This window comes from Bos javanicus, chromosome 23 (genome assembly GCF_032452875.1).
Source record: "Bos javanicus breed banteng chromosome 23, ARS-OSU_banteng_1.0, whole genome shotgun sequence".
In the NCBI taxonomy this organism is placed as follows: domain Eukaryota; kingdom Metazoa; phylum Chordata; class Mammalia; order Artiodactyla; family Bovidae; genus Bos; species Bos javanicus.
In genome coordinates this window covers 20270917-20297199 of record NC_083890.1, presented here as the reverse complement: position 1 = coordinate 20297199, position 26283 = coordinate 20270917, and the positions used below count along the sequence as shown (strand labels likewise).

At 41.1% G+C, this 26283-nt stretch overlaps 1 protein-coding gene across 6 annotated transcripts in view; it reads left to right on the top strand.

Annotated features, from left to right (window-relative positions):
• Positions 1-11243: 11243 nt before the first annotated feature.
• ADGRF1 (adhesion G protein-coupled receptor F1) overlaps positions 11244-26283 on the top strand; it is a 44682-nt gene continuing 29642 nt past the window's right edge. For 2 of the 6 annotated variants that reach the window (XM_061398366.1, XM_061398362.1), the window contains exons 1-2: positions 11254-11437; positions 25851-25928. In XM_061398366.1, the coding sequence (XP_061254350.1) occupies positions 25899-25928 (30 nt within the window). In that variant the 5' untranslated portion in view covers positions 11254-11437; positions 25851-25898. Of the gene's footprint in view, positions 11438-23899; positions 23991-25848; positions 25929-26283 lie in introns of those variants that run through there. The other 4 variants (XM_061398363.1, XM_061398367.1, XM_061398364.1 and 1 more) reach the window with 4 other exon arrangements.

Genomic DNA, 26283 nt, shown 5'->3' with positions numbered 1-26283 from the left:
TGTGTCTGCTTTCTCTAGTTTCTGTGAGTAGGCACTATTATTTAGTTGGGGTGCAAGAGCTTCCCTTTGCGGTGGCTTCCTTGGTTGCTGAGCATGGGCTCTAGGTGTGTGGGCTCAGTAGTTGTGGCACACACGGCTTAGTAGCCCCCAGGTATGTGGGATCTTCCGAGACTAGGGATCGAATCCGTGTCCCCTGGATTGGCAGGTGGATTCTCAACTACTAGACCACCAGGGAAGTCCTCAAGTGGATTTTATTTTAAGTTTTTGTTACCAAGTTTTACATATGACAAATTACAAATTAGGTCCCCAGTTTGCGAAGTGTAAGCTTGAGAATATGTCCAATCAAATATATGAATAAATATATAGAATATATGAAAGAAGCACTAAGTTTGAGCTTACTCTGTATAAGAATGTGCTTTGAGGTCTAAAAATTAAAGTTAAGGCAAATTAAAGGGACTCTTTTAAGAGGGATTGGAATAACTTCCATGAGATAACTTCAACCACATGCCAAAGACAAATTAAGTTCAGCGAAGGGTGAACAATTTCATGTATGATAACACCGTGATGGTTTATTGAAAAGCCAAAAACAGGAAAGCCAAAAGTTAGAGCCTCAGTCCATGGAAAATGATGTCATAAGAAAAATTGGCTGTCCCACCAGTGGAAGTGAGAGAGAATCTGTGAGTGTGGCATAGCTTAAGGTGTTAAGTTTTTATGATACTAAGGTTATTCTTCTGCTTGTTGCTTTTATTGAATGTAAGCAGGTAAGAGGCATTGGAAATGTTTATTGTGATGTCTAATATTGTTCTCAAGTTTTTTTTTTTTTAATTAATTAGTGCTGTTTCCCATGCAAAACTGTCACCTCCTTTCTTATATCCTGGGACCCAGTTTACTTCTAATTGTGTCTCTGACAGTACTTAGGTATTAGTACTTAGTGCTGGGCTCCGTGCATAGAGGGTCTTGGTATATACTTTTTGAATAGAATGGAAGTTATCATCCACTCAAACAGTCGTGGAAACACTATAATCCAAAGTAGGCAAAGAGTGGTGAAGTTCATCAGGATGAGTACAGTTTAAAACCAAGAAAGGCAACACCTTGTATTTGCCTTTAAAAAAAAAAAAGGCTTTTTTTTTTTTTTTTGGTGGCTGCATTGTGCAGCTTGCAGGATCTTAGTTTCCCAACCAGGGATGGAACCTGTGCCCCCTGCGGTGGAAGCACAGAGTTCTAACCACTAGACAACCAGGGAATTCCCAATATCTTATACCTTATACCTTGTACAGCATTGTTCTTGCACAGAACACAACTTCCTTACTATAGCTTACACACCCAGATATCATGCTAAGAACATTACACATCTTCTGAGTAGTAATCCATTGTATGGCTATGTCTGAATTTGTTTGTCCCTCTGCCTGTTGATAGAAATTTGGATTATTCCCAGATTTGGGCTATTATAAATAAAGCTGCTATGAACATTGCATAGAGCTCTTTGTGTGGATAGATTATTTTCATTTCCCTTGAGTAAGTATCTAGAAGTATATTATGAAGCTATAGCAAATAATGCCAAGCTGGTTTTTGGGTAGATACTGATGAATGAAGAGAATGTGAAGTCCACAAAGAAATAAGGGAATTTCATATTTAATACAGGTGGTATGTCAAATCAATGAGGAAAAATGGATTATTCAATCAACAGTGTTGGAACAAATGGGTAGATAACTGAAAAAAAAAAAACAAACCATGCTTTAATTGCTTTGCTGGTTTAGACTACGTATTGTAAGAAAAGGATAGCTGTTCTTAAGGAGGAATGAAAAGAAAAAAAGAAGTCCTGAAACTCCAGGACCTGGTCAGACATAAGCTGTAACTAATTCCCATTTCTAACTAGAAAAAATTAAAACTGAGATGGCCTTTGAGTGATTAAGACCAATTACAACTAAGCCTCATGACAAGGAGCAAGTCAAGAGTATGATGATCAAATCTTTTGCTTAAATATCTGGAATAATTAAAGTGGGTCTAGGTAAATCCTTGCAGCTGGACAAAATTGCTCCAGGATTATAAACCAAAGGTACAGTTCTCCCATCAAAGCCCGATACCTGCTGGGAAAAGAACTGGGGCATAGTGACTGGCACATTGAGCTAATTGGAATAAAATAGATTAAAAGCCAATTATGTTTTGGAGTTACACTGTCTAGAGAGCCAATAGCTGTGTTAAAAGGGATTCTAACTTCTTAACCTAAGACCATGAGCTTATTCAGCATGTTGTTATTCTCTAGACAAGTTCTCACAACTATTTCATAGCATTACATGGATTGCCTTTAGTTCAGTCTCCTGGAACAGTTTCTTTGCTGCACATTAGGCAGACCAGAAGCAAAAGCCATTAATTTTTCAGATTTCTCTTATGGGTAGCTTTTGTCCCACTCTTGAACTGATTTCTTTACTAGCCAGTGGAATCACATGGTGGTAACAATTTCAGAATTTCAGCTGCTTAAAACAAAAGAGGTTTATATTGCGCGGACGTTTTAAATAAAAACAATCTCCACACCTTACTGGTGGACTTTTATATTGCTTCCAATTGTCACATGTCACAAATAATTCTGCACTGGACATATTTATATCAATATCATTTTGCACATGAGCAAGTATACATGCAGTTTTTATATCTAGAAAATGGAATTGCTAGGTTAAAGAATATGTGCATTTTAAAATTTGACAGAGACTTACTGATTTATACTCCCACTAGCTATATATGAGACTGCTTATTTCCTCCTACTAGCAACAGTATTACCAACCCTTTTGATCTTTGCCCCACCTGAGAAGGGAAACATAATATTTCATTAACGTTTTGTGTTTCACTTTTCAGATTATGTTAGACTTCTCCTTGCTTTTCATATATTTATGTGAAAAAATAAAATAATAGAATTATTTTAATTTTTGTTTTGTTTTTTTCACATCATTTTGTCCACTTCTCACTCTGGTTGTGGTAAAAATGATTAAAGAACACAATTCAGTTGATACAAACAAGCTTTATTTAACACTTCATGAAGCAGAAAGTCTCCATTCAAAGAAGTGCAAAATGGGGCAGAAGGCAGGAAGCTTTACCAGGTAAAGAACAAGGAATAAGGAAGAGCAAAGAGAAAATATCTGATTGACCCAGGCTGCAGAGTCTGCTTGCCTGCTTGGGGTGAGAAAGAACAAGGAAACGAGTATAGAGCCCAGAGTTGGCTCGCTGTTTGGCTGACTGGATAGACTGCATTTCAGGTCAAGTGGAGCATTTACAAGGACACAAAAGTTACCCGAGTTGGAGTTTGTTAATCAGCGACATCCCAGGCAACAGTGGGCCATCTTGGGCCCAGAAAGTAATTCAACATATGTAACTTTTTATTACAGGTTTATGAGAACTATTTACATATTCAAGGAAAGTCACTTAAGATATACACTCAAAGTATTTTCCCAAATATTTTTATTTCTTTATTTCACTTCTTAAGACTCAGCTTTATTCATTTATTTTTATTTTTGGCCGCCCTGGGTCTTTGCTGTTGCCTGAAGGCTTTCTCTAGTTGCAGTGGGCAGGCTTCTTACTGAGGCGCTTCTCTTGTGGAGCCCAAGCGCTAGGGCGCACAGGCTTCAGTAATTGTGACGCACTGGCTTAGTTGCCCCTCAGCATGTGGGGTCTTCCCAGACCAGGGACTGAACCGGTGGCCCCCTGCATTGCAAGGTGGATTCTTAACCACTAGACCACCAGAGAGGCCCAATTATTTATATGTAGATGCTGTTTTTTGTATTTTTTTGCCATGAAGCATCTTCCCCCACCCCCCGCCCCCGTCCCCATCTTTTTTATATAGTTGAATACCTATTGTTCCTTTGGGTCATGTCTGGGTTAGGGTTTTACTTTGGGAAGATGTTGTCATTAAATCAACAAAGTAAGGGATACAAGAGCAACATCTTCCTTTTTTCTTCTAGTATCTTTATAGTTTCATATTTTGTTTTGACATGTTTAACCCAGATAAAATGAATTCCAGTGTAAGTTGCAAGGGGGGATACATATTTATACACTGTTTAACTGGTGAGAGTGTGTGCTTTTGTAGATGAGGATCTGTGGGCTGTGAAACACAAGTTGTTGGAAACTAATTTTCCAATGAATATATTTTTCTAAGTTTGAGTTTTTTACCCTGTTCATGCGAAACTTACCAAAAATTCACTGAAACAGTACATTCTCGGCAGTGATGAAAGAAAGCTACAAGAATATGGGCAGCCTGTACTCAGCTCCAATTAAATGTCACCAAGGCAGGAATAGCGAAACAGTATTGTCAGACATGCCCATTTCAAAAAATGCCGGAATTCAAAAATCTGAATTTGCATCTGAAATCCCCTGATGTTTAAACGTTAGCAACTAAATCAATAGTTTTAAAAACATTGCCTGGGCCAAGCAAAACACATCTGTGAGCCAGATGGGGCCCTGAGGGTGCCAGTATGAGACCTGTGGTTTAGACTTGCTTCCTCCTAATTCTCAAAGATGCAAGTACCTCTTCTAGGGGCTGCTGTAGTGTGGGTAGCCCTTATCACAATAGATTTTAATTGATTGTTGGTGGCCTAGTTTTTCTATTAGGCTCAAGCTTTTCTATTAAGTGATAAAGTTATAAATAGAAGTATTCACAGATTTTGAGGTCCCCAGAACCACAGCATCTTTCACCTAGTAGACATTTAGTATGAACGTTTGTTGAATGAATTTTAAGTAGATGAATGAGTGAACTCTACTGCAAGTACCTGCTGCTGCTGCTGCTGCTAAGTCGCTTCAGTCGTGTCTGACTCTGTGCAACCCCACAGATGGCAGCCCACCAGGCTCCCCCGTCCCTGGGATTCTCCAGGCAAGAACACTGGAGTGGGTTGTCATTTCCTTCTCCAATGCAGGAAAGTGAAAAGTGAAAGTGAAGTCGCTCAGTCGTGTCCGACTCTTCACAACCCCGTGGACTGCAGCCCACCAGGCTCCTCCATCCATGGGATTTTCCAGGCAAGAGTACTGGAGTGGGGTGTCATCGCCTTCTCCGTGCCAAACATCTGGACACAACAGCTCAGATTCTTGGAGGTTAGACCACGCCCTCTCCTCCCCTCACCTCCCCTGGGCGCTCCCGCTCCAGGCAACCTGAGCAGTTGTACCGGATTTTGTTAACAGGTGGCTTCTTGCACGTTGTGACTCTTGGCCGCTAGATGTCTCCCTATGCTTAAAGGACATTCTGAAGCCTTGGGGTCAACTTGTGTGCTCAGTAGCTCTGTCGTGTCCGACTCTTTGCGACCCCTTGGACTGTAGCCAGCCAAGCCCCTCTGTCATGGGATTTCCCAGGCAAGAATACTCCAGTGGGTTTCCATCTCCTACTTTAGAGGACCTTCCCAACCCAGGGATTGAACCTGTGTCTCATGCTTCACAGGCAGGTGGCTTCTTTACCACTGAGCCACCTGGGAAGGCCTGGAGTCAACCTATGGTTTGGTAAAAAGAAGCAATTCTTAAGTAAAAAAGAATGCCTTAATCTCAGGTCACAGCTTCTACAGATATTCGTTCTCTTGAGGAAGCCGAAGACAGCCACAATGTCAAAGAAAAAGTGCCCAGGGACAGAATCAGATTTATTTGTTCTGGGAGAACTTTTCATCCTCAGAAATGCACCCCTGGGGGCAATGAAACGACAGTCTGTTGGATTTTTTGCCTCTAATCTAACAGATTCACAACTGTTCTCCATCTCTGTGGTGTTACTTTACTCTGCTGCTTCAGCGGGTGGAGAAATACATCTTACTGTTAAGGGTTTGAACTCTAGAACCTGTGTAGTAAAAGCAGAATTCAACTTGGAAAATGTATTAAGGCTTCCCAGGTGGAGCTAAAGGCAAAGAAACCACCTGCCAGTGCAGGAGACATAAGAGATGGGGTTTGATCCCTGAGTCAGGAAGATCCCCTGGAGGAGGGCATGGCAACCCACACCAGTATTCTTGCCTGGAGAATCCCATGGAGGAAGGAGCCTGGTGGCTATTGACCATCGGGTCACAGAGACAACTGAAGTGACTTAGCATACACACTTGTGTTAGTAGGAACTTCTTCACTGAGCCTGCCAGGTGCTCGTGTGAATTCCTGAGCATCACATGAACACAAAGGATATGTTTTGGTGCCTGTGGTTGTATTTTTCATGTGCCTCATGTGGGTCTGTGGGGTCCAGTAAGGTGGGAGTACTTTCTTATTTTATTTTATTATTCTTTCTGCTGGCCGCACAGCTTGCCGGATCTTAGTTCCCTGACTAGAGATTGAACCCGGGCCCTGGGAGTGAAAGCCCCAAGTCCTAACCACTGGCCTCTCAGGGAATTCCTTTCTTTTTTTTTGGTGCTGCATAATTCTCACTGTAAAGACAGGCAGAGTAGGGGGTAAAAAGCTCAATACTTTTATAGTCCATGGCTCTCTCTTCTCAGTGTTATCTCTGACATTCAAATATAGTACATTCTGAACTGATTAAAGCAATTAGAAGATTTCCTGACTGTTGAATTTACCCAGGGCCTTGAATTTAATGACTCTTGAAGCTACTTGAATAAAATGAAACTGTGGATTCTATGGGGTCTTGGTGGCTCTCCAACTGATTATGGAAAGTTCGGATGGTAAGAACGCTGTGTCTCGTTAGTACCTGAGACAACCTTGCCTTTACCTTTCGTTTGGTTCTTTTGCAAGCGTTGGGCACCTCTCTGTGTATTTCTCGTATGTCTTTAAGAAGCAATAGAGGTTCAGAAAATAGACTCTGAAGTCAGGTTGTGTTCCTCTCGTAGCCCATCATTTCCTTAACTGCTCTGTGCCTCTGTTTCCTCATCTGTAAAATGGGGATGTTAGTGGTTCCTGCCTCACAGAGTGCTGAGGATATAAAAGCACGTGGAAATGACTCAGAAGAGTCCTTGGAATATGATTAGTGTGCAGTAAAAACAGCTGATTCTCAACGCTTGACAGTTCATCTCATTTTCTCCTTTGCTGTCTAGGTCAATTTCCAGGTTTTTGATTGTTACACTTGTCTCTTATGTGATTGGGAGAAGTTCCTATAGTTGTTCAAACTCTTTCCTTGTTTACTTCAATGTTTTCTTTTTTTAAATTGTATTTGTTTGGCTGTGTCCAGTCTTAGTTGCAGCACGTGGGGTCTTCACTGAGTCACTGAAGATCTTTCCATGCAGTGTGCAGGCTCTCTAGTTGTGGCGTGCGGGCGCAGTAGATGTGACTCACAGGCTTAGTTGCTTCAAGGCAAGTGGGATCTTCCCAACCAGGGAAGGAACCCTGGTCCCTTGCACTGCAAGCCAGATTCTTAACTACTGGACCATCAGGGAAGTCCAAATGTCCTTTATATTAATGCTAAATAGCAATACTATTATTTTGCAATAACACCACCTCCCACAACAGTTTCTCATAAGTCACATTGACCAAGTTTTGTCCTCAGACAGTCTAATAAGTCCCCATCTGCCTCTCTTTAAGTCCTAGTTCTGAGTGGTGAGAGACTACATCCGTTTTGATTGTTTTGCCATATTTGTAAGAATTACCATATTACTCACTGTAATTTACATTTTATAATCAACTCTTCCCTTATTTACTCCTCCTTTCAGTTTTTTTTGTATAATTATACCTGAATCTTTTTTTAATTGCATTTAACCCTTTCACAATTATGGAATAAAGCCACGGGAAACAGTTCAGGCCCTCTCCCTCCCTTGAATCACCATATCATTTAAGGTGGCCCATTTAAGCTCTGCCCCTGGATCAGAGCTTCTCAGAAACCAAGTTCAAAGGATATCCAGCATATCAGATGGATGGACACTGCTTGGCATGGGTTCATGTCCTTCGTGGGTCCACCTGCCGATTCAATTAAGATACTGTCTCAGACTCACAACTGCCTCTCCAGGAAGGTTTGTTGAGGTCAGAAGAATTAGATAACTAGTTCTGATAACACGATTCTGTTTGCCATTTCCTTTTTCCCAGACTTCAGGTTTACTGCTGTTTATTCCTGTGACTCTGCTCTTTTGCTGGAAATGAAGCCATCAGACTGTTCAGGAAACCAACGCAAATAGATGGAGTTAGAAGGCCTGATGCTCTTCCTCACCCCCCTGTCTTCCTTCTTGCTCTTCTTCAGCATTTGTAAGATGCTTGAGCCAGCCTCACCAAGGAAGCTCTGTGGTCAAGACCACCAGAGAAAAGGAAAATGTAGAGTTGACCAGATGGACCAAACCACATTTGTTTAGCTGCCTTTATAGCATCAGGTGAACAATCTTGTTTCTGCTTTATAGGTTAGTGTGTGAGATCTGGGGGCAGAAGGAGCATTGCAGTCACACCAGAGCAGCAGTGTTGCCATGACTCTGCCTTTGAAGAAGGTGGCTCTTCTTGGGTTCATAACAAAGACGTGTCATACATGTCACCTCAAGGCTCACACTATGCTTCTTCCATTTTCTTTTTGTTCTCTGCAGTGACAGAGGCACCCCATCCCCTAACCAGGAAATATTGAAAAATTCAGCATCGCGTGTGTTAACAAATTATTAGGAGGAAGCTACAAGGGGTGATTAAATGGTTTGGTGGTGAGTCATTGTAGTGAGAAGCACACCCTCTTTTGACATGCCCGAGTGCCCAGTTGCTTAGTCATGTCTAATTCTTTGTGACCCCATGGACTGTAGCCCACCAGACTCCTCTGTTCATGGGATTTTCCAGGCAAGAATACTGGAATGGGTTGCCCTTTCCTCCTCCAGAGGATCCTCCTGACCCAGGGATCAAACTTGAATCTTCTGGAGCTCCTGCATTGGCTGGCGGATTCTTTTGATACAACCTAAATATTGGGCCTCCTATGATCACCTTCTATCAAATATAGAATTGCCTATTAAACACATTCATTTATTTGGATTCAGAGTTTCACCAGAATCAATGTACTCGTGAAACCACTGGTGTTTACTAGATGCTTAATTTTCTTGAAACAGTAAGCCCCCTGTATAGTGAAGCTTCTACTTGCAGATTTTCAAAGATGCATTGAAATGTAGGTTTCATCAACATCAGATGTGAGTGAAATTACAGCTTGCCCTCTGTTTCCTATTGCTGACGATCCTTCAGCTCTACCATCTCCCACCTCCCCTTCCTCCTCCAGTCAGTAATTCTTCTTGCCCGTTCACTTGACACCAGCCCATGTATGCCAGCTGTTGTTCTGTATTACTGTGTTTTTCCAAGATACAATACTGTAAGACTAAAAGTGTTTTCTTAATTTGTTTTATGCATTATTTGTGTGAAAAGCATTATAAACCTATTACAGCACAGTACTGTATAGTCAGCTGTGTTAGCTGGGGACCTAAGCTAACTTTGTTGGACTTACAAATGCATGCTTGGAATGGAACTCATTCGTATGTAGGAGACTTACTGTATCTGCTAAATGATACCATTTCTTTGCTCTAAGAAACAGTAGGGGTCCTTTTGGTTGTGGGGCTACGCACCAGTGCCTAGGAAGTTGCTGGGCTTCGTGGCACAAAGAGCTGGAGGTGAATAACAGCTGTCATCGGAGCCACCAGCCCTCACCATGCCAAGTTCCATGCTGATTGATCGCTTTTTATCTGTTCACTCTGCCACTGTTTCCTTACCTCTTCCCCTCCCCCTCCACCCAATTCTACTGCTACTTTCTCCCTAAGTAATTAGTAAATATTAGCCTCATTTTATAAACACTGAGATATCAGTGACATAAGTGTGCCTACAAGCTCTTGCATTTTAATACAGACAAAAGGAAAAGGCAGCACTGAACTGAAAAGATGGCATCTGATCCTAGAACGTTAGGCATTGGATTAACCAAAGGAGTGCATACAGGTCTAGAAGACCTTGACTCTTTGTATTCAATGAATATTTGGTCTCCACTTACCATTGATGCATCTCCAAAACAGGCAAAACCCTGCTGAAAAGGCATGTGAAGAGAAGGGGATTAACTTGACTATTATGACATCAGCTCTATTCCACCCAGGCTAGTGGGTGACACAGGAGGGATGGTTGATGCCCTTGAAAAACTGGGGGTTGGCAGAATGGCTTCGTTCTCTTGTCAACTCTTCCACTGGACCAGATCCAGGCCCGGTCATGAAGAGCAAGGATGTGGACCAAGTGGCCAAGCTGTTGTTGGAAACGAGAAGATCACATTGAGGTTCAGCCTGCTTGGCACTGAAGGTCAGTCTTCAACTTGAAATTATGGACCTTGATAATTTGGGGAATATTGTTCTCTCTAAAAAAAAGAGATTTCTATTAGATTTTAGTGCTCCAAAGACCTTTTTGTTCTTCCTGAGAAAGTATATATTTCCTCTCTTCTGATAATAAGAGCAGTCTACCAGACTAGCTTCCTCTTTTCCTTGCTAGGAAGCTCTGTTCATAGAGTTAAGCTTTCAATTTACAAAACACAGCAACTACCTAGTAAGTTTTTATTTACATTCTTTCTCTTAGTTGATGCTCTACTTTTATAGTTTCTCTTTTGAATATTCCATATACATATATATATATATAGTTTGTGTATAGAACTATTACAGTTTAAATTTCTTTATGTCTATTCTAATGTAATTTTATTTTAAGTGTTAGTATTGTAAGCTGCCTCAAATCATTTGTAAGTTACAGAGTGACTTAGAGTCACCTACCTCAAATTATTGGTAATTGTGAAGTGTTAGTTTTCAACTTGGATGGGAAAAAGAAACTTATGAAAGAAGTTAACAAGGTTTAGCATGAGGTTTTCTAAGGGCAAACAACATACTGAAAGCATTTGCCCTGTGCGTACATGCCAGGGCTCTCCTTTGCCCACCTTCATTCTGTAGTATTTCAAAGAGAAGTCTGAGGTGGCTTCATCTGGGAAAGTAGCAGGCCAATTATTCAGTGTTGTGCAAGAAAATCAGAAAAGGAGAAATAATATCTGTCTCTCTCCATACCCCACTGGTATGACCCACCTCTTCCCACCTGAAATTTACACACGGAGGGCTGCATTCCTTCCGCTTTAAGAGGTATGACCCTGGGTGTCCGGAGGCTGGTTGTGGAAGCTGGACAGAGTGACACTGTGAAACACACCAATCGAGGACAGAAGTGTCCTGCATTGCCCTGGAGCATTTTCCTCCCATTTCCCCTCCATGATTTCTGTCTGCTGGGAGAATTGTTAGGTCATGGGCTCTGATTTCCTTCCTCTTACCAGGCCTGATAGGGACTCTAAGTGGGAGGAAGAGTCAACAGAAAGGTATTTTTCTCTTCCTTATTGAAGCGGGTGTGTTCTGGGCTTGTCTGCCTACAGGGTAGCAATGTGCTACAGGAGTTACCAGTAAATCAGTGGCCTGTACACATGCCAGCGAGCTGCTGTGGCTCAGCTATTTCGATTGTCTTTCCAAACAGAACAAGAAGTGATCAAGCCACGATTACCCCAGAGGAAGGGCTCCCGGGGGCTGTGATGTGAAGAGTGGAATCACAGGTAAGCCCCAATGCTGTGATTTGATTCCTTAGAACGTGTCTTAGCATCATCCTTACCACCTGTTAATCTGATTAGTTTTCAATAATTGAAACCCATATTTCAATATCCTGTTTCCTGAAGAAGGGTAACTAAAGGAATGGAGAGTGGAGAAAACAAGGAACAGATACAATCGAGTTCAGTTTCTTGGTAACTGTATAAATTGAGATGTTATGTGAGTCTCAGGCTCAAGGTTGTTGATTCAAAGCATAACCTTCTCTCTATCGATTTCAAGACAGTACCCCTTCTTCTTGGGGGGTGGTGTCTGGGAGGTGGATTGACTGAAATAAAGAAAGCTTCACCAAGGGTAATCGTACAAACACAGTCCATTGTGCCATCTAAGAAGATCAAGTTTATTTTCACTTTAGGATGAATTAGTTTAAGATTTGACCTAATTGGTATATTTCCAGGAAGTATTTCCCAATTTAACTTCTTCTTTGGGCCCTGAAAAATCCACAAACTGATGTTTTTAATTACTTCCTAGTCTCTCTCCCTCAAATAAGTACAAAGTGACCCGTTATATTTTCTGACAAGCCTTGAAACGTAGTCATTTTTCTCTTCCTTTTTCTTCTTTTTCATGAAGAATCCATGTATGAAAGCCTGCTAGTCTATGTAATTCATCCATGCCAGAGACTAAATCATGGGAAGTTACCAAAGGAGGTATGGAAGGAAGGTCAGGCTGCAGAGGTGCGGGGAAATGATAACTTTGGCATTTCCATGGACAAATCCATTAAATCAAACCTGGTAATAACACACGGTAGGCTGCAGATTACAGAGTCAAGGGAAGTAACAAAAAAAGATTAAAATACATTTTGTAATTTATCAGAGTACTAACACAAACCTTTGCTATGTTTTTAATAAAACACCACTAATTACTCAAACATAACCCAAATTTAAAAGGATCGTATGTTATACGACCCCATAGAGTACTTTGTTCAACCATCGGTGGTTTAATCACTAAGTTGTGTCTGACTCTTGCAACCCCATATTGTAGCCTGCCAGGCTCTTTTTCCCATGGGATCCTCCAGGCAAGAAAACTGGAGTGGGTTGCCATTACCAAGTGGCATAATCTTGAGCAAATTATTCAGCTTTTATTGTTCTAGTTATTTAATGTGAAAATAGTAGCCATGAGCATAAAGTGTTAAAATTGGAGCATGAACATGTTGAGTCTAAGAGGCTTGACTTGCACAGACTCCTATTTAATGCATGACCACAAGTTGATGTAAATTTTTGCTGACATGCCTCATAGGTACATATATCTTGCTTCTCTACAAACACAGTGTATTCCTTTACTCTTTTTTAAAAACAGGGGCAGGGTTCTCATGAAAGGTTTATGTCTTGTTGTGCTGAGGGCGAGGGGGCTCGCTACTTTGGTATCTATGTGCCCTCTGATGTCATTCGTTCTGCAATTAAAAAGACAGACATATCCTCTTAGGAAAAGTAAATGAACACATTCATTCAAACTAGGGTGTCAGTGACTTTTTTGAGCACTTTCAGGTCAGTCAGTTCAGTCGCTCAGTCGTGTCCGACTCTTTGTGACCCCATGGACTGCAGCACGCCAGGCCTCCCTGTCCATCACCAACTCCCGGAGTTCACCCAAACTCATGTCCATTGAGTTGGTGATGCCATCCAACCATCTCATCCTCTGTTGTCCCCTTCTCCTCCCACCTTCAATCTCTCCCAACATCAGGGTCTTTTCAAATGAGTCAGCCCTTCGCATCAGGTGGCCAAAGTATTGGAGTTTCAGCTTCAACATCAGTCCTTCCAATGAACATTCTCCTTTAGGATGGACTGGTTGGATCTCCTTGCAGTCCAAGGGACTCTGAAGAGTCTTCTCCAACACCACAGTTCAAAAGCATCAATTCTTCAATGCTCAGCTTTCTTCACAGTCCAACTCTCACATCCATACATGACTACTGGAAAAACCATAGCCTTAACTAGATGGACCTTCGTTGGCAAAGTAATGTCTCTGTTTTTTAATATGCTGTCTAACTTGATCATAACTTTTCTTCCAAGGAGTAAGCATCTTTTAATTTCATGGCTTCAGTAACCATCTGCAGTGATTTTGGAGCCCCCTCAAAAATAAAGTCTGTCACTGTTTCCACTGTTTACCCTTCTATTTCCCATGAAGTGATGGGACCAGATGCCATGATCTTCGTTTTCTGAATGTTGAGCTTTAAGCCAACTTTTTCACTCTCCTCTTTCACTTTCATCAAAAGGCTCTTTAGTTCTTCTTTGCTTTCTGCTATAAGTATGGTGTCATCTGCATATCTGAGGTTATTGATATTTCTCCTGGCAATCTTGATTCCAGCTGGTGCTTCTTCCAGCCCAATGTTTCTCATGATGTACTCTGCATAGAAGTTAAATAAGCAGGGTGACAATATACAGACTTGACATACTCCTTTCCCTGTTTGGAACCAGTCTGTTGTTCCATGTCCAGTTCTAACTGTTGCTTCCTGACCCGTATACAGATTTCTCAAGAGGCAGGTCAGGTGTTCCCATCTCTTGAAGAATTTTCCACAGTTTGTGGTGATCCACACAGTCAAAGGCTTTGGCATAGTCAATAAAGAAGAAACAGATGTTTTTTCTGGAACTCTCTTGCTTTTTTGATAATCCAACAGATGTTGGCAATTTGACCTCTGGTTCCTCTGCCTTTTCTAAAATGAGCTTGAACATCTGGAAGTTCACAATTCACGTATTGCTGAAGCCTGGCTTTGAGAATTTTGAGCATTACTCTACTAGCGTGTGAGGTGAGCGCAATTGTGCGGTAGTTTGAGCATTCTTTGGCAATGTCTTTCTTAGGGATTAGAATGAAAACTGACCATTTCCAGTCCTGTGGCCACTGCTGAGTTTTCCAAATTTGCTGACATATTGAGTGCAGCACTTTCACAGCATCATCTTTTAGGATTTGAAATAGTTCAACTGGAATTCCATCACCTCCACTAGCTTTGTTTGTAGCGATGCTTCCTAAGGTCCAACTAACTTCGCATTCCAGGATGTCTGGCTCTAGGTGAGTGATCATACCATCCTGATTAGCTGGGTTGTGAAGATCTGTTTTGTATATAGTTCTTCTGTGTATTCTTGCCACCTCTTCTTAATATCTTCTGCTTCTGTTAGGTCCATACCATTTCTGTCCTTCATTGAGCCCATCTTTGCATGAAATGTTCCCTTGGTATCTCTAATTTTCTTGAAGAGACCTCAAGTCTATCCCATTATAATGTTTTCCTCTTTCTTTGCACTGATTACTGAGGAAGGCTTTCCGAGCACTTTGGTTTGGTGCAAGCATGAACTGGAAGAAGCAATAGGGTACCGGGTATGGAAGGATGTGAGCCATTGCTGGGGTGTGTCCCCAGGGTGAACAACTCAGAAAGTAGAGGGATGGCTTCTCCACAACAATGTCACTGAATTCACAGTTTTGCATAAGGCCACTCATGTGGGCTTCCTCAATGGTAAAGAATCCACTTGCCAATGCAGGAGATGGGGGTTGGATCCGTGAGTTGGGAAGATCCCCTGGAGAAGAAAATGACAACCCATTCCATTATTTTTGCCTGGCATATCCCATGGACAAAGGAACCTATAGTCCATGGAGTCACAAAAGTCCATGGGATCACAAAAGAATCGAATATGACTTAGTGACTAAACAAACGAGAACACCTTATGAAACCACAATCTACCCAATCTAAACATATGTCTTTGCAATTTTCAAAATATTGTTCTCTTTCAAATTATCGTTCTCTTTCTAAAGATTTTTGGCAGGGAATACCCATAGTTACATAGATTGTGTTTGAGCAGAGATGTGCTCACAGGATGTCAAGGCCTTCAAAGTTCTGGACTGGCTACATGGTCTTAATAGCTGTGAAAATAATCTAGGAACCTAGAAGGATGGTGCAAAAGATGTAAAGCATCACCCTCTCTCCCATGCCCAGCTGGTTCTAGTCTTGCTGAATTCCACCACTGCAGTACAGAAAACCAGAGGAAATGTGGGGAGGGGGGCCTCTTACAGCACCCCACTCCCCAGCAAGCCACAGAGAATCTCATAGAAGCTCCAGTTCAATGGCAGATGAAAACCTGGGCTCTGGCATATCAGGACAAATATCCATAAGAATTAACAAGTGTGAAATTGCCCTAGCATTTTCTAGAGTTATTGTAAATCTCCTGTGCACGGTCAGTTAAGTGAATAAAATCCAAAAAGGTGAACAGACATGAAAAAAATGCAAAATATAGTTAAATTTTGTTGATGAGGATGATCTAGTCCTCATAGTCTCTGGGTTCTCAGTGCAAATGTCAGTTTTTAATCTTCAGAGGCCCACAGACAGTGGAAATTGTTGTTTTGCTTTAAAGAAGGTCCTTTGGAACAAAGACTTTAAATAAAGTCTTGAAAATAATTTCTTTATCATTTGCCTCATCCTCATAAGATAAAATTTTTAAAAAATCTGGTCATAAGGGTTCCTCTATTATTTAGGGATAAGCAGACATTTACTATAAAAATGTGGTATTAGGACTGGTTCACACCTGCAGCGTTTTGGGTAAAGAGACTTTGGATTAAGCAGATTATATTTTCCATGAAAACCTTTCAGACTTTTTGTTTGTACTTTAGCCCAGTTTTGCTTGATGACATTCCTGTGCTTAATTGCTTAAGAATATCAGGTTAATTCTTCCTAATAAGACACTTAACGATACAGTTCTTAGGCATATAACATAACACTCTTCTATGCTGTTGACCAAGATGCCAATTAAGCAAGTAACTAGCAAAAGAAAAGACAAAGACAGCATAGAATTTTTAAAATATTCAGGTTAGAGTTTTATGATGACAGTATGCACCTTTAAAATGGATAAAGATTTTTCCAGGTGGTCTTAATAAAGAATGGTTCCATCGAGAAATGTAGCTGGGATAGCTAACTATTCATTTGGAGGAAAAGGAAAGGAAAGCCCTTGTTGTTATTTAGTCGCTAAGTCATGTCTGACTCTTTTGTGACCCCATGGATTGTAGCCCACCAGGCTCCTCTGTCCATGGGATTTCCCAGGCAAGAATCCTAGAGTGGGTCACCATTTCCTCCTCATGGGGATCTTCCTGACCCAGGAATTGTACCCTTGTCTTCCACTTGGCAGGCGGATTCTTTACCACTGAGCCACCTGGGAAGCCCCAAAGCCCTATTTTATACCAAAACCTAAAATAACTTCAGGAAGGTTGAAGATGTAAATGTGTATAACAAACAAACAAACGAACTTGCCTAAAGAAGTGTGAGAAGTAAATATAAGAGGATATTTTTTTTACCATATTTGCATAGAAAAATTTTTTTAACATGACCCCAGGTTTAAAATCCAAATGGAAGAGATTGACAGATGTGATTCCATGAACGTTTTAAACTTTTGTGCTGAACAGGACAACATAAAAAGTTATGAGACCACAGACAAATGATGGGCAAATGTTTATAACATGAGTGACAAAGAGCTGATATCCATGCTATGATGAGCTCCTAAAAGCAGCTGTTAAGATAAAAGTGAACATTTCAATAGAAACACTTGATATAAAGACTTAAATAGTCAAACCAGAAAAATAACATATAAATACATATAAATGGCCAATGAACATCTGAAAAAATGTTTTATTTTATTAATAATCAAAAGCCTAGAAATTAAAACAATTAGAGTAAAATTTGCCAATTAGTTTGGCAAGCATTATAATCGTGTTGGGGCCAGTGTGATGAAACAGGCATTTCTACACTGTACCAGGGACTATAACTGGGTACAAATGAGAAGGCTCATTTGGCCATGTCTATCAAAACTCAAAATAATCTGGAATGAAGGATGAACAAGAAAAAGGTTAATAGAAGGGACGTTTAAGACAGATTATAGGAGTCTAAATAACAAATTTACCATGATGATGTGTTTGCTTTTCATCTGTACATAATTTGAAGGCGTTTTAGTTTTGAATTGGCATGGTATTTGCAGGATAGGCAGAATGCCAGGCAACTGGTTTTATTTCTAGAAAAATCATTTGAGGAAATATAATTGTAAAATAGGCTTTTACTTACTAGGAAATTGTGATGAAAATACTGTTAATACGGTTAGGGAAACTTATAGAATGAGTATTTTTTGGTAGATTTGAAACAAGGTTTATCAATGTGAGCACTGAATGAGAAGTCAGATATTGTTTTACTCATTTAAAAACAGATCACACAAGAACAGTTTGTAAAAGCTTTAATCTGACCTTTCACCCTTGAAGACCCCACAAAGCCTGTTCTGTAGGTTCTTCCCAGTAGGCCTGATGAATTGTGTTTTCACTCTTGAAGAGTTAGGTTTCCTTGGATACAAAATGACATTCACATTTGTTAGGAACATAGCTTTGAAACATACATTCTTCTTTTTCTTGTACAAAGAGAGCTTAACTGAGCTACATGTGAAAACAGCACAGTCATCTCTAACAGCCATCTTCAAATTGGTCATCAGTGGTCTGACCAACATCATCTCAGTTGTTTGGGGTATGGTTAATCTTTAGTTCCAGGTCCATTTGTTTCCATTTCCTTGCAGCCAGTTACTGAAACTGTGGCAGCTCGTGTCCTGGGTACAGTCTGGTCATCATGTAGTTAACTTCTCCCACCCCGTGTTTTAATATCTATGAGACAGCTCACAGGATATGCCTCTGAATATTATCTATAGACCTTGAGAAAGAACTAAAGGTCTTTGCCTATGCTTAATGACTGTATTATTATTATTATTTAGTCTCCTTTGACTCTTTTTCTTTGTTTCAGCATTTCTCTCTTTTATGATTATTCTTTGACTAAAGTTTTCCACAGACAAAAGGCAGGCAGAGAACATGCAGGGCAAGGACCATAGGGTCCTGCTCCGTTTCACAGGGAGCTCAGCTCGGTGTTCTGTTTTGACCTAGATGAGTGGATGGGGGAGAAACGGAAATGGGTTTCAGGAGGGAGGGGATATATGTGTACATATGGCTGAGTCACTTCGTTGTACAGCAGAAATTAACACAACATTGTAAAGCAATTACACTCAAATTTTAGAAAAACCATGGCCCAAGCAATAAAATGAACCGGGCCCAGAGTCTAAGAGAAATATGAGGTTCTTTAGGGAGAGAAATTTAAGGAAATCAAAGATAGTCTTTTTATTTAGAATTTAGGTTTACTCTTCTCATTTTATACAAGTGTGAAGCCAAAATAATTCCCACTTAATCGCCAAAATAATCAAAGACATACATATGAAAGCTTTTTGTAAATTAGAAAGAATTATCCTTACTTCTTCTTATGTAACTATCCCCTCCCTTGAGTGTTATTCAGGTACTTTTTTTCAAGTAAACAGTCCAAGAGGAAGCTCAAGTTTTCTGGGCTTTACTGATTGTCAGTAGGCAAAATCAAGCGGGAGAAGATGGCAAATAATGACCGGGGGATTCCAGGAGGGCTGGGTCCCCATTGCTAAGCTTAAGTCTTGGCTGCAAGAAAGAGCTTGGCACCTCCTCTGGAATGCCATTAATCATGTTTTAAGGGCTTGGTGGTAACTTGTGCGCTACTGAACCGTGAGTGACAGGAGAAAATCTTCAGTTACAGGGGGTTGGAATAGACCCAACCCTTGAGGCTGGCAGTCAGGCTTTTTACAGCAGAATAGAGCTAGACTCGTCTATGAGAAATAAACCAGAAGTATTGGGTGATGAGTTAAGAACAACAAGTCATTCTGTATCTCTTTGCCAATGCAGGCAATGTAGGAGACTCGGGTTCGATCCCAGTGTTTGGAACATGCCCTGGAGGAGGAAATGGCAACCCACTGCAGTAGTCTTGCCTGGAAAATTCCATGGACAGAGGAGCCTGGCGGGCTACAGTCCATAGGGTCGCATAGAGTCTGACAAGACTGAGCACTCTCGCAACTCTTTTAAGAGATAAATGAATTAAAAAAAAAAAAACAAACACCAGAATCCATATGAGGAGGGAGCAGACAGCTGAGCTATGATGACAGCATCAGCAACAGGAGAAATGCTCTCTAGTTGAATGGCAAAGGACACAGGGACTTGTAAAAAAAATATTTCTTAATTTTTGAAGGAACAAGGATCAGGGAAGAAATAGGGTCTTAAGCTGGACTCTGAAAGGAGATCCATTCAGTGAGCCATCGGAAATTTAAATAGGGACATTGGAGGAGAGAAACTCAAGCGATGCAGCAGCTGTTTTCAAAAGTAGATCTGATCATGGTTCTTGGAGTTTCCCCAAGGGGGTGGAGCTACGATGAGCAAACTCCCTGCCTAGGAAATTGGGGGGAGCGATTGGACAAATTAAAGCTTTGCAGATTGGTGAAGTGTCCCAAGGGAAAGGCCAGCTTAGCTAAGTAGGTTCTTTTATCTCTTCCAGCCTTGGGAGTTCTTAAAACACCCCACTGCTATTCTCATCCTAAGAACTTAATTATAAGTAGATTCTCAGCTCACCTTAAAAGATGTTCAGGAATGATAATAACTAGAGAAAATAGGACTGCTGCTACTGCTGCTGCTAAGTCACTTCAGTCGTGTCAGACTCTGTGTGACCCCATAGACAGCAGCCCACTAGGCTCCTCTGTCCCTGGGATTCTCCAGGCAAGATTACTGGAGTGGGTTGCCATTTCCTTCTCCAATGCATGAAAGTGAAGTCGCTCAGTCGTGCCTGACTCTTAGCGACCCCATGGACTGCAGCCTACCTAGCGTCCAGTAAAAAAAAAAAAAAAATTAATCTCTCCAAGCTCAGATTCAGTTACTAATAGGCACTAATGTAAAGAATAACTACATAAATGGTATATACATAGAAACTGTGAAATGCGCATATAATAATGAAATCTGAATGAGAACAGTTCTGAGTGCATCTTATTTTCTTGCTTACTTTAGGGAAGAGGAAACTGAGTCCAGCAAGAGTTCTTTTTAGCTTGCACAAATTCTAGCAGAAAAAGGACAAAGTTGAGGTTAGGGTCTAATTCATCTAGGTTTTTTCCGACCAAGTTTATTAAATATTAACATACTAAAAACATGCTAATATATAAAATATGTGTTTAAATTGTACTGGGGAGACAACACAGACACTCACTGAAATTTTAAATATCTTTATAGTCCTTCCAGAAGTTAGTCTAGCTCAAAAAAAATGACCAAACCACCAAATATTTTTCCAAGTGTGATGCATTGGTTATCTTTTTTGTTTCCTGCCTATATTTCCACCTGGCTTCTCTACTGTATCTGCCTATTGAAAAACACGAAGACATTCTCAAAGGCAAATGGCTCAGGGATTCCTATACAAAGGCAGATCCCAATGAAAACATGACTGAAAACTCATAAAAAAAGAATAAAATGAAAACAAGGTTTGGCAAGTTCTCACCTGTTAACCAGTTCTATTTGAATCATAATTTTTTTCATATCCCAGTTAGAGATCTGCTCTTCCCGTGTGTGTGTGTGTGTGTGTGTGCACGCGCGTGCACAGGCGCATATGTGTGCATGCACATGAGTTCAAGGCAGAGAGGAGGATGACGATTCTACTGGGAATTCTTTTATTTATAGAGGGAGAAACACAATCCCATAAATACTGATGCCAGGAAAGCCGCCCGAGTTCAGTTCTGCCTAAGAATAGATTATTGCTAAAAATTCTGGAAACTGTAGGTGAGAGCAGTCCCAGTTCAGCACCACTGTTGATAAGGAGACAGCTGTTGACATAAATAAATGAAATCTGATCCATAAATATATAACTGGAAGACTGAGAAGACAATGGGCAGCTGTCTCCAGAAGCATAATAGCAAATGCTAATGATTGTTCTCCAAAAACTGAAGGACAAGGATTATCAGGAATGAATTCAGTTGAATGAATTCAAGGAAGTGAAGGGGGTCCCACTATGGCCAAGCCTTCGCATGGATGCCAGGGCCGACACAGCTGTAGGTCAGGTATCACTGACCCCCAGCGAGGTGTGATGTAAACAAACACATACACGCTGATGACAACAACAGCTCCTCATCTGTGGCAAGGACACGTGGATTCTGAGAACTTTTCTTTTTTTTTAAATAATCAAGACACTTCCAACTGAGAAGGAAGTGCTGAAAATACCATAGGGCTTGCCTCTAGTGAGGGCAAATTTAAGTAGGATTTAAGATTACGCCTCCTCAACACATGGAGAAGGAAATGGCAACCCACTCCAGTACTCTTGCCTGGGAAAATCCCACAGACAGAGGAGCATGGTGGGCTATAGTCCATGGGATCGCAAAAGAGTCACACATGACTTAGTGACTAAACAACAACTCCTCAACACACACACACACACAATTAAACATCTTTAGAATCAGTTAACTCAGTTATTGTAAACAAGTATTTTTACTTCCTTGAAGCTTGAATCCCTCCATTGATACCGTGCTGGGCATCAGGAGTACCAGGAGTACCTTTTATTTGCTTAGTTAATTTGACTCAGATTGAAGTCAAATTCTGAAATAATCCAACAAGTTACTATGGAAACTGGTGGTGAGATTGAAATGCTAGTTGTGCTAATATTAGCACCTATCAATCATTGAGGCTCACCATCTGCTGGGCATTGCTCTAGGTTTTCTATATGCAATTACTCATTCAATTCTCTAAAGAATCTCTGAATTTTATTCAACTTTCCCCATCTTATAGATGAGCAAACTGAGGCATAGAAAGACTAAGAAAGTGTCAAAGGGCATCCAGTTAATAAATGTCAAAGCCGGGATCTGAATCCTAGGCAGGCTAACCACAGAGCCTGTTTTGACCCATGCACCTTGAGATATCCATATCTACGATTACTTGTCAAATATAGGATGCCCAGTTAAATTTTTAAAAATTTTTATTTATTTTTGGCTGTTCCAAGTCTTAGTTGCAGCACACAAAATCTTGAGTTGCGGGATGTGGGATCTAGTTCCCTGACTAGGGATCACACCTGGGCCCTTGCATTGGGAGTGTGGCGTCTTAACCACTGGACTACCAGGGAAGTCCCTTAGTTAAATTTGAATTTCGAAAAAACAACAGTCATCCTGGACAATGAATAGTGTCCTAAATATTGTGTGGCCCATACCTAATACTAAAAAATTATTCCCTATTTATCTGTAAGTCTTCCAACCCTACCCCAGAGGAAGCTGAGTGTACCAAGGAAGCAAAGAAACCATTTTGGTAAGTTGAAACTTTGGTCTCACACTCCAAAAGGAGAATTCAGATAACAGTATTAGCCTCAATTGTGGTTGTTCAGTCGCTCAGTTGTATCTGACTCTTTGAGACCCCATGAACTGCAGCAGGCCAGGCTTCCCCATCCTTCAATACCTTCCAGAGTTTGCTCAAACTCTTGTCCATTGAGTCGGTAATGCCATCCAACCATCTCATCCTCTGACACCCTCTTCTCCTCCTGCCCTCAATCTTTCCCAGCATCAAGATCTTTTCCAATGAGTCCGGTCTTTGCATCAGCTTCAGCTTCAGTCTTTCCAAATAGCCTTGGAATAGAACCTTTTTTTCTTCTCCTAGAAGTAGTTTAGCAAAACAGCTCTCAGAGCTGCCTAGGGGTCAGCCTCACTTGGGAAGCTTTAATAACACACATGGCAGACCCTGGTCTGTGTAAGATTTAGTAGATTTATGGTGGAATGGGGGTGCCTGTATTTTCAAATTGGCCCTGAAGTGTTTCCTTTTCTCCTTCTCAATGCCTCCCTCTCCTTTTCATAGTCTGGCTATTCATGATTGGCCTCTGGACCAGTGACTGGGAATCCCTGGTCTGAAATCCTGATTAAAGTTTCAGTTTACCATTTCTAACAAGTCCAAGAAGACAGAAAGCCCATGTTCCACCCTCCAGTGGGGGAAGAAGAGAGAATAAACAGGCCAAGAGGATAAGAGAGTTTCTTCACAACACTTGGAACTAATAACCCAGGCCTCCTCATGTTGGGTTTGCAGCCACAGGCCTGGGTGCCATATGCGAGAAAGAGATTTTTCAGAGAGAGAGAGAGAGAAATGGAGAGAAAGAGCCATGTGAGTGCCAAGCCTCCCACATGGAAGCAGGCCCTGGCACAAGAGAACAAGAGGAGATCATGTTAAAAATCATCCCTGGAAGTGGAGAAAAAGTGGGAAAGGAGCTAGAAAGAGCACCAGCTCCCTCTGCAATGTGACTTCACTTCAGGAAGGTACCGGAAAATTGGCTTAGCAGGATGTGGTAAATTGGAACTTAGGATCAGGGTTTCAGTTTAGCACGATGTGGCAGTTCACCAACAAATAAGCAATAACAACATGTGTATAAATAAAAACAAATAGAAAATATCCAAAGGACATAGGAAAAGGAGTTCTGTTTCACAAAACTGTTCAGCTATTTTACATCTATATGAAATTTCATTATGTATGAGTGTGTATATACACATAATACAGATATAGATAGACACGTTTTATTATGTATGTGTGTATCTATGTTAACATCCATATTTTTCTTTCTTTCTTTTTTTTAGTTGCTCAGTATGTCCAACTGCTTGCAATCCCCATAGACAGTAGCCCGCCAGGCTCCTCTGTCCATGGAATTCCCCAGGCAAGAATACTGGAGTGCGTAGACATTCCTTTCTCCAGGGGATCTTCCCGACCTAGGGATCAAACCTGGGTCTCCCGAATTGCAAGTAGATTCTTTACCATCTAAGCCACTGGTGAAGCCCCAATATAAATATGCGTGCATGCTGCTGCTGCTGCGACTAAGTCGCTTCAGTTGTGTCCGACTCTGTGCAAGCCTACGGATCATAGCCTGCCAGGCTCCTCAGTCCATGGGATTCTCCAGGCAAGAATACTGGCATGGGTTGCCATGCCATTCTCCAGGGGATATGCCTGACCCAGGGATCGAACCCACGTCTCTTACGTCTCCTGCATTGGCAGGCGGGTTCTTTACCACTAGCGCCACCTGGGGAGCCCCCATGTACATATACTCATGTTATAAAATATGTCTATTTTTATGGAGTCATTTAAAAAATTTTTTTTAATTTCATTTTAAATTTTAATTTTATTTATTTTTTACAAATTGAATTAAAAATTTATTATTGGAATAATTGCTTTACATTGTTGTATTAGTTTGTGATATACAACAACATGAATCAGTTATATATATATACACACACATACACACACACATATATTCCCTTCCTCTTGAGCCTCCCTCTCATCCCCTCCATCCTACCCCTCCGGGTCATCACAGAGCACCAGGTTGAGCTCCCTGTGCTAGACAACAGCTTCCTACTAGCTATCTATTTTACGAATGATGGTGTATATGCATAGTGTATATCTGAAAAAACAACCACCCCAGAGACAAAAACCTATCACTTTCAGAAAGCAAAAAGCATGAGTCAGAGGGACCAGGACTCAGAGCAGATAGGTTTGGGGAAGCAAGATGGAGAAGAATGATCTGGAGTCTGGATTGTTGCCCAAAGAAAGTTAAAGTAGTCTATTTAGGGGGAATCTTGGCAGGCAGGGGATGGGGGCATGTGAGCACCATTCACTAAGGGGAGCAGGTAAATACAAAAGGGGTGTGTGTCCCATGGCTTATTTTTCATGCTGCCCTAGAAAGCCCTAGAAAGACTCTCTACTAACATATAGGCCATATCGGTGGCAGTAGTTGCACTGTCTTTAATGTCTTTTTTCTTTATTTAATCAATATTTTAAGAAACATTTATTCATTTATTTGGCTGCATTGGGTCTTAGTTGCAGAATTCAAATCTTTGATTTTCAATGTGGCATGCAGGATCTTTAGTAGTGGCATGTGGGATCTTAGTTGCTTGACCAGGGATCAAGCCCTGGGCCCCCTCTGTTGGGAGTGTGAAGTCTTGGTCACTGGGAAGCCAAGGAAGTCCCTTAATTGTATTTTTTTTAACTGAAGTATAGCTGATTTGTAATGTTGTATTAATTTCTGCTGAATAAGAAAGTGATTTAGGGATTATACTTATATATACATTCTCTCTTCTTTTCCATTATGCTTTGTCACAGGACAATGAATATAGCTCTCTGTGCTATGCAACACAGGAGACCCCGGTTTAATTCATGGGTGGGAAAGATCCCCTGGAGAAGGGATAGGCTATTCACTCCAGTACTCTTGGACTTCCCTGGTGGCTCAGATGGTTAAAGAATCTGCCTGCAATGCAGGGGACCTGGGCTTGATCCCTGGGTTGGGAAGATTCCCCTGGAGGAGGGCATGGCAACCCACTCCAGTATTCTTGCCTGGAGAATCCCCGTGGACAGAGGAGCCTGGCGGCTACAGTCCATGAGGTCGCAGAGTTGGACAGAACCAAGTGACCAAGCACACACAGCACAGCCCTGTGCTATACAGTAGGACTTTGTTGTTTATCTACTATCTATATAAAAGCTTACATCTGCTAACTCCAACCTCCTCTTCCATCCCTCCCCAACTGTTCTATTTTCATGTAGATCAAAGAGCAAAGCACAGGGTAGTGCTGTTGGGATGACAAAGCGTGCATGAAGTTCAAAGGGCACCCAGAGAGGAAGGTAAGTGCTGGACTGATCTTCTGTGCTGCTGACTCCAGGCACTGATTCCAATGCTGGGGAATCAGCTCTTCATCTTTTCCCATGGAGCTGTAAAGGGCATTTTATCGCCATGACTGTGGGCTGAGTTGTGTCTAAATTATTCTGAGATAACCATGAACTGGAGGACAATTTGTTGCTAACCGCATGAACTATGAAGAAGGAAATCTGATTGGTTCATGACTATTTTAATGCTAAAACACTCTGATTCTATCTTAATATTAGTGTTTCTAGGGTCCTTGGTTATTTGAGTGTTTGTCTTTACTGAGATGAAAAGAAAACCTCAGTGAAATATAAAAGGCTGGATGTTAAATGCGCT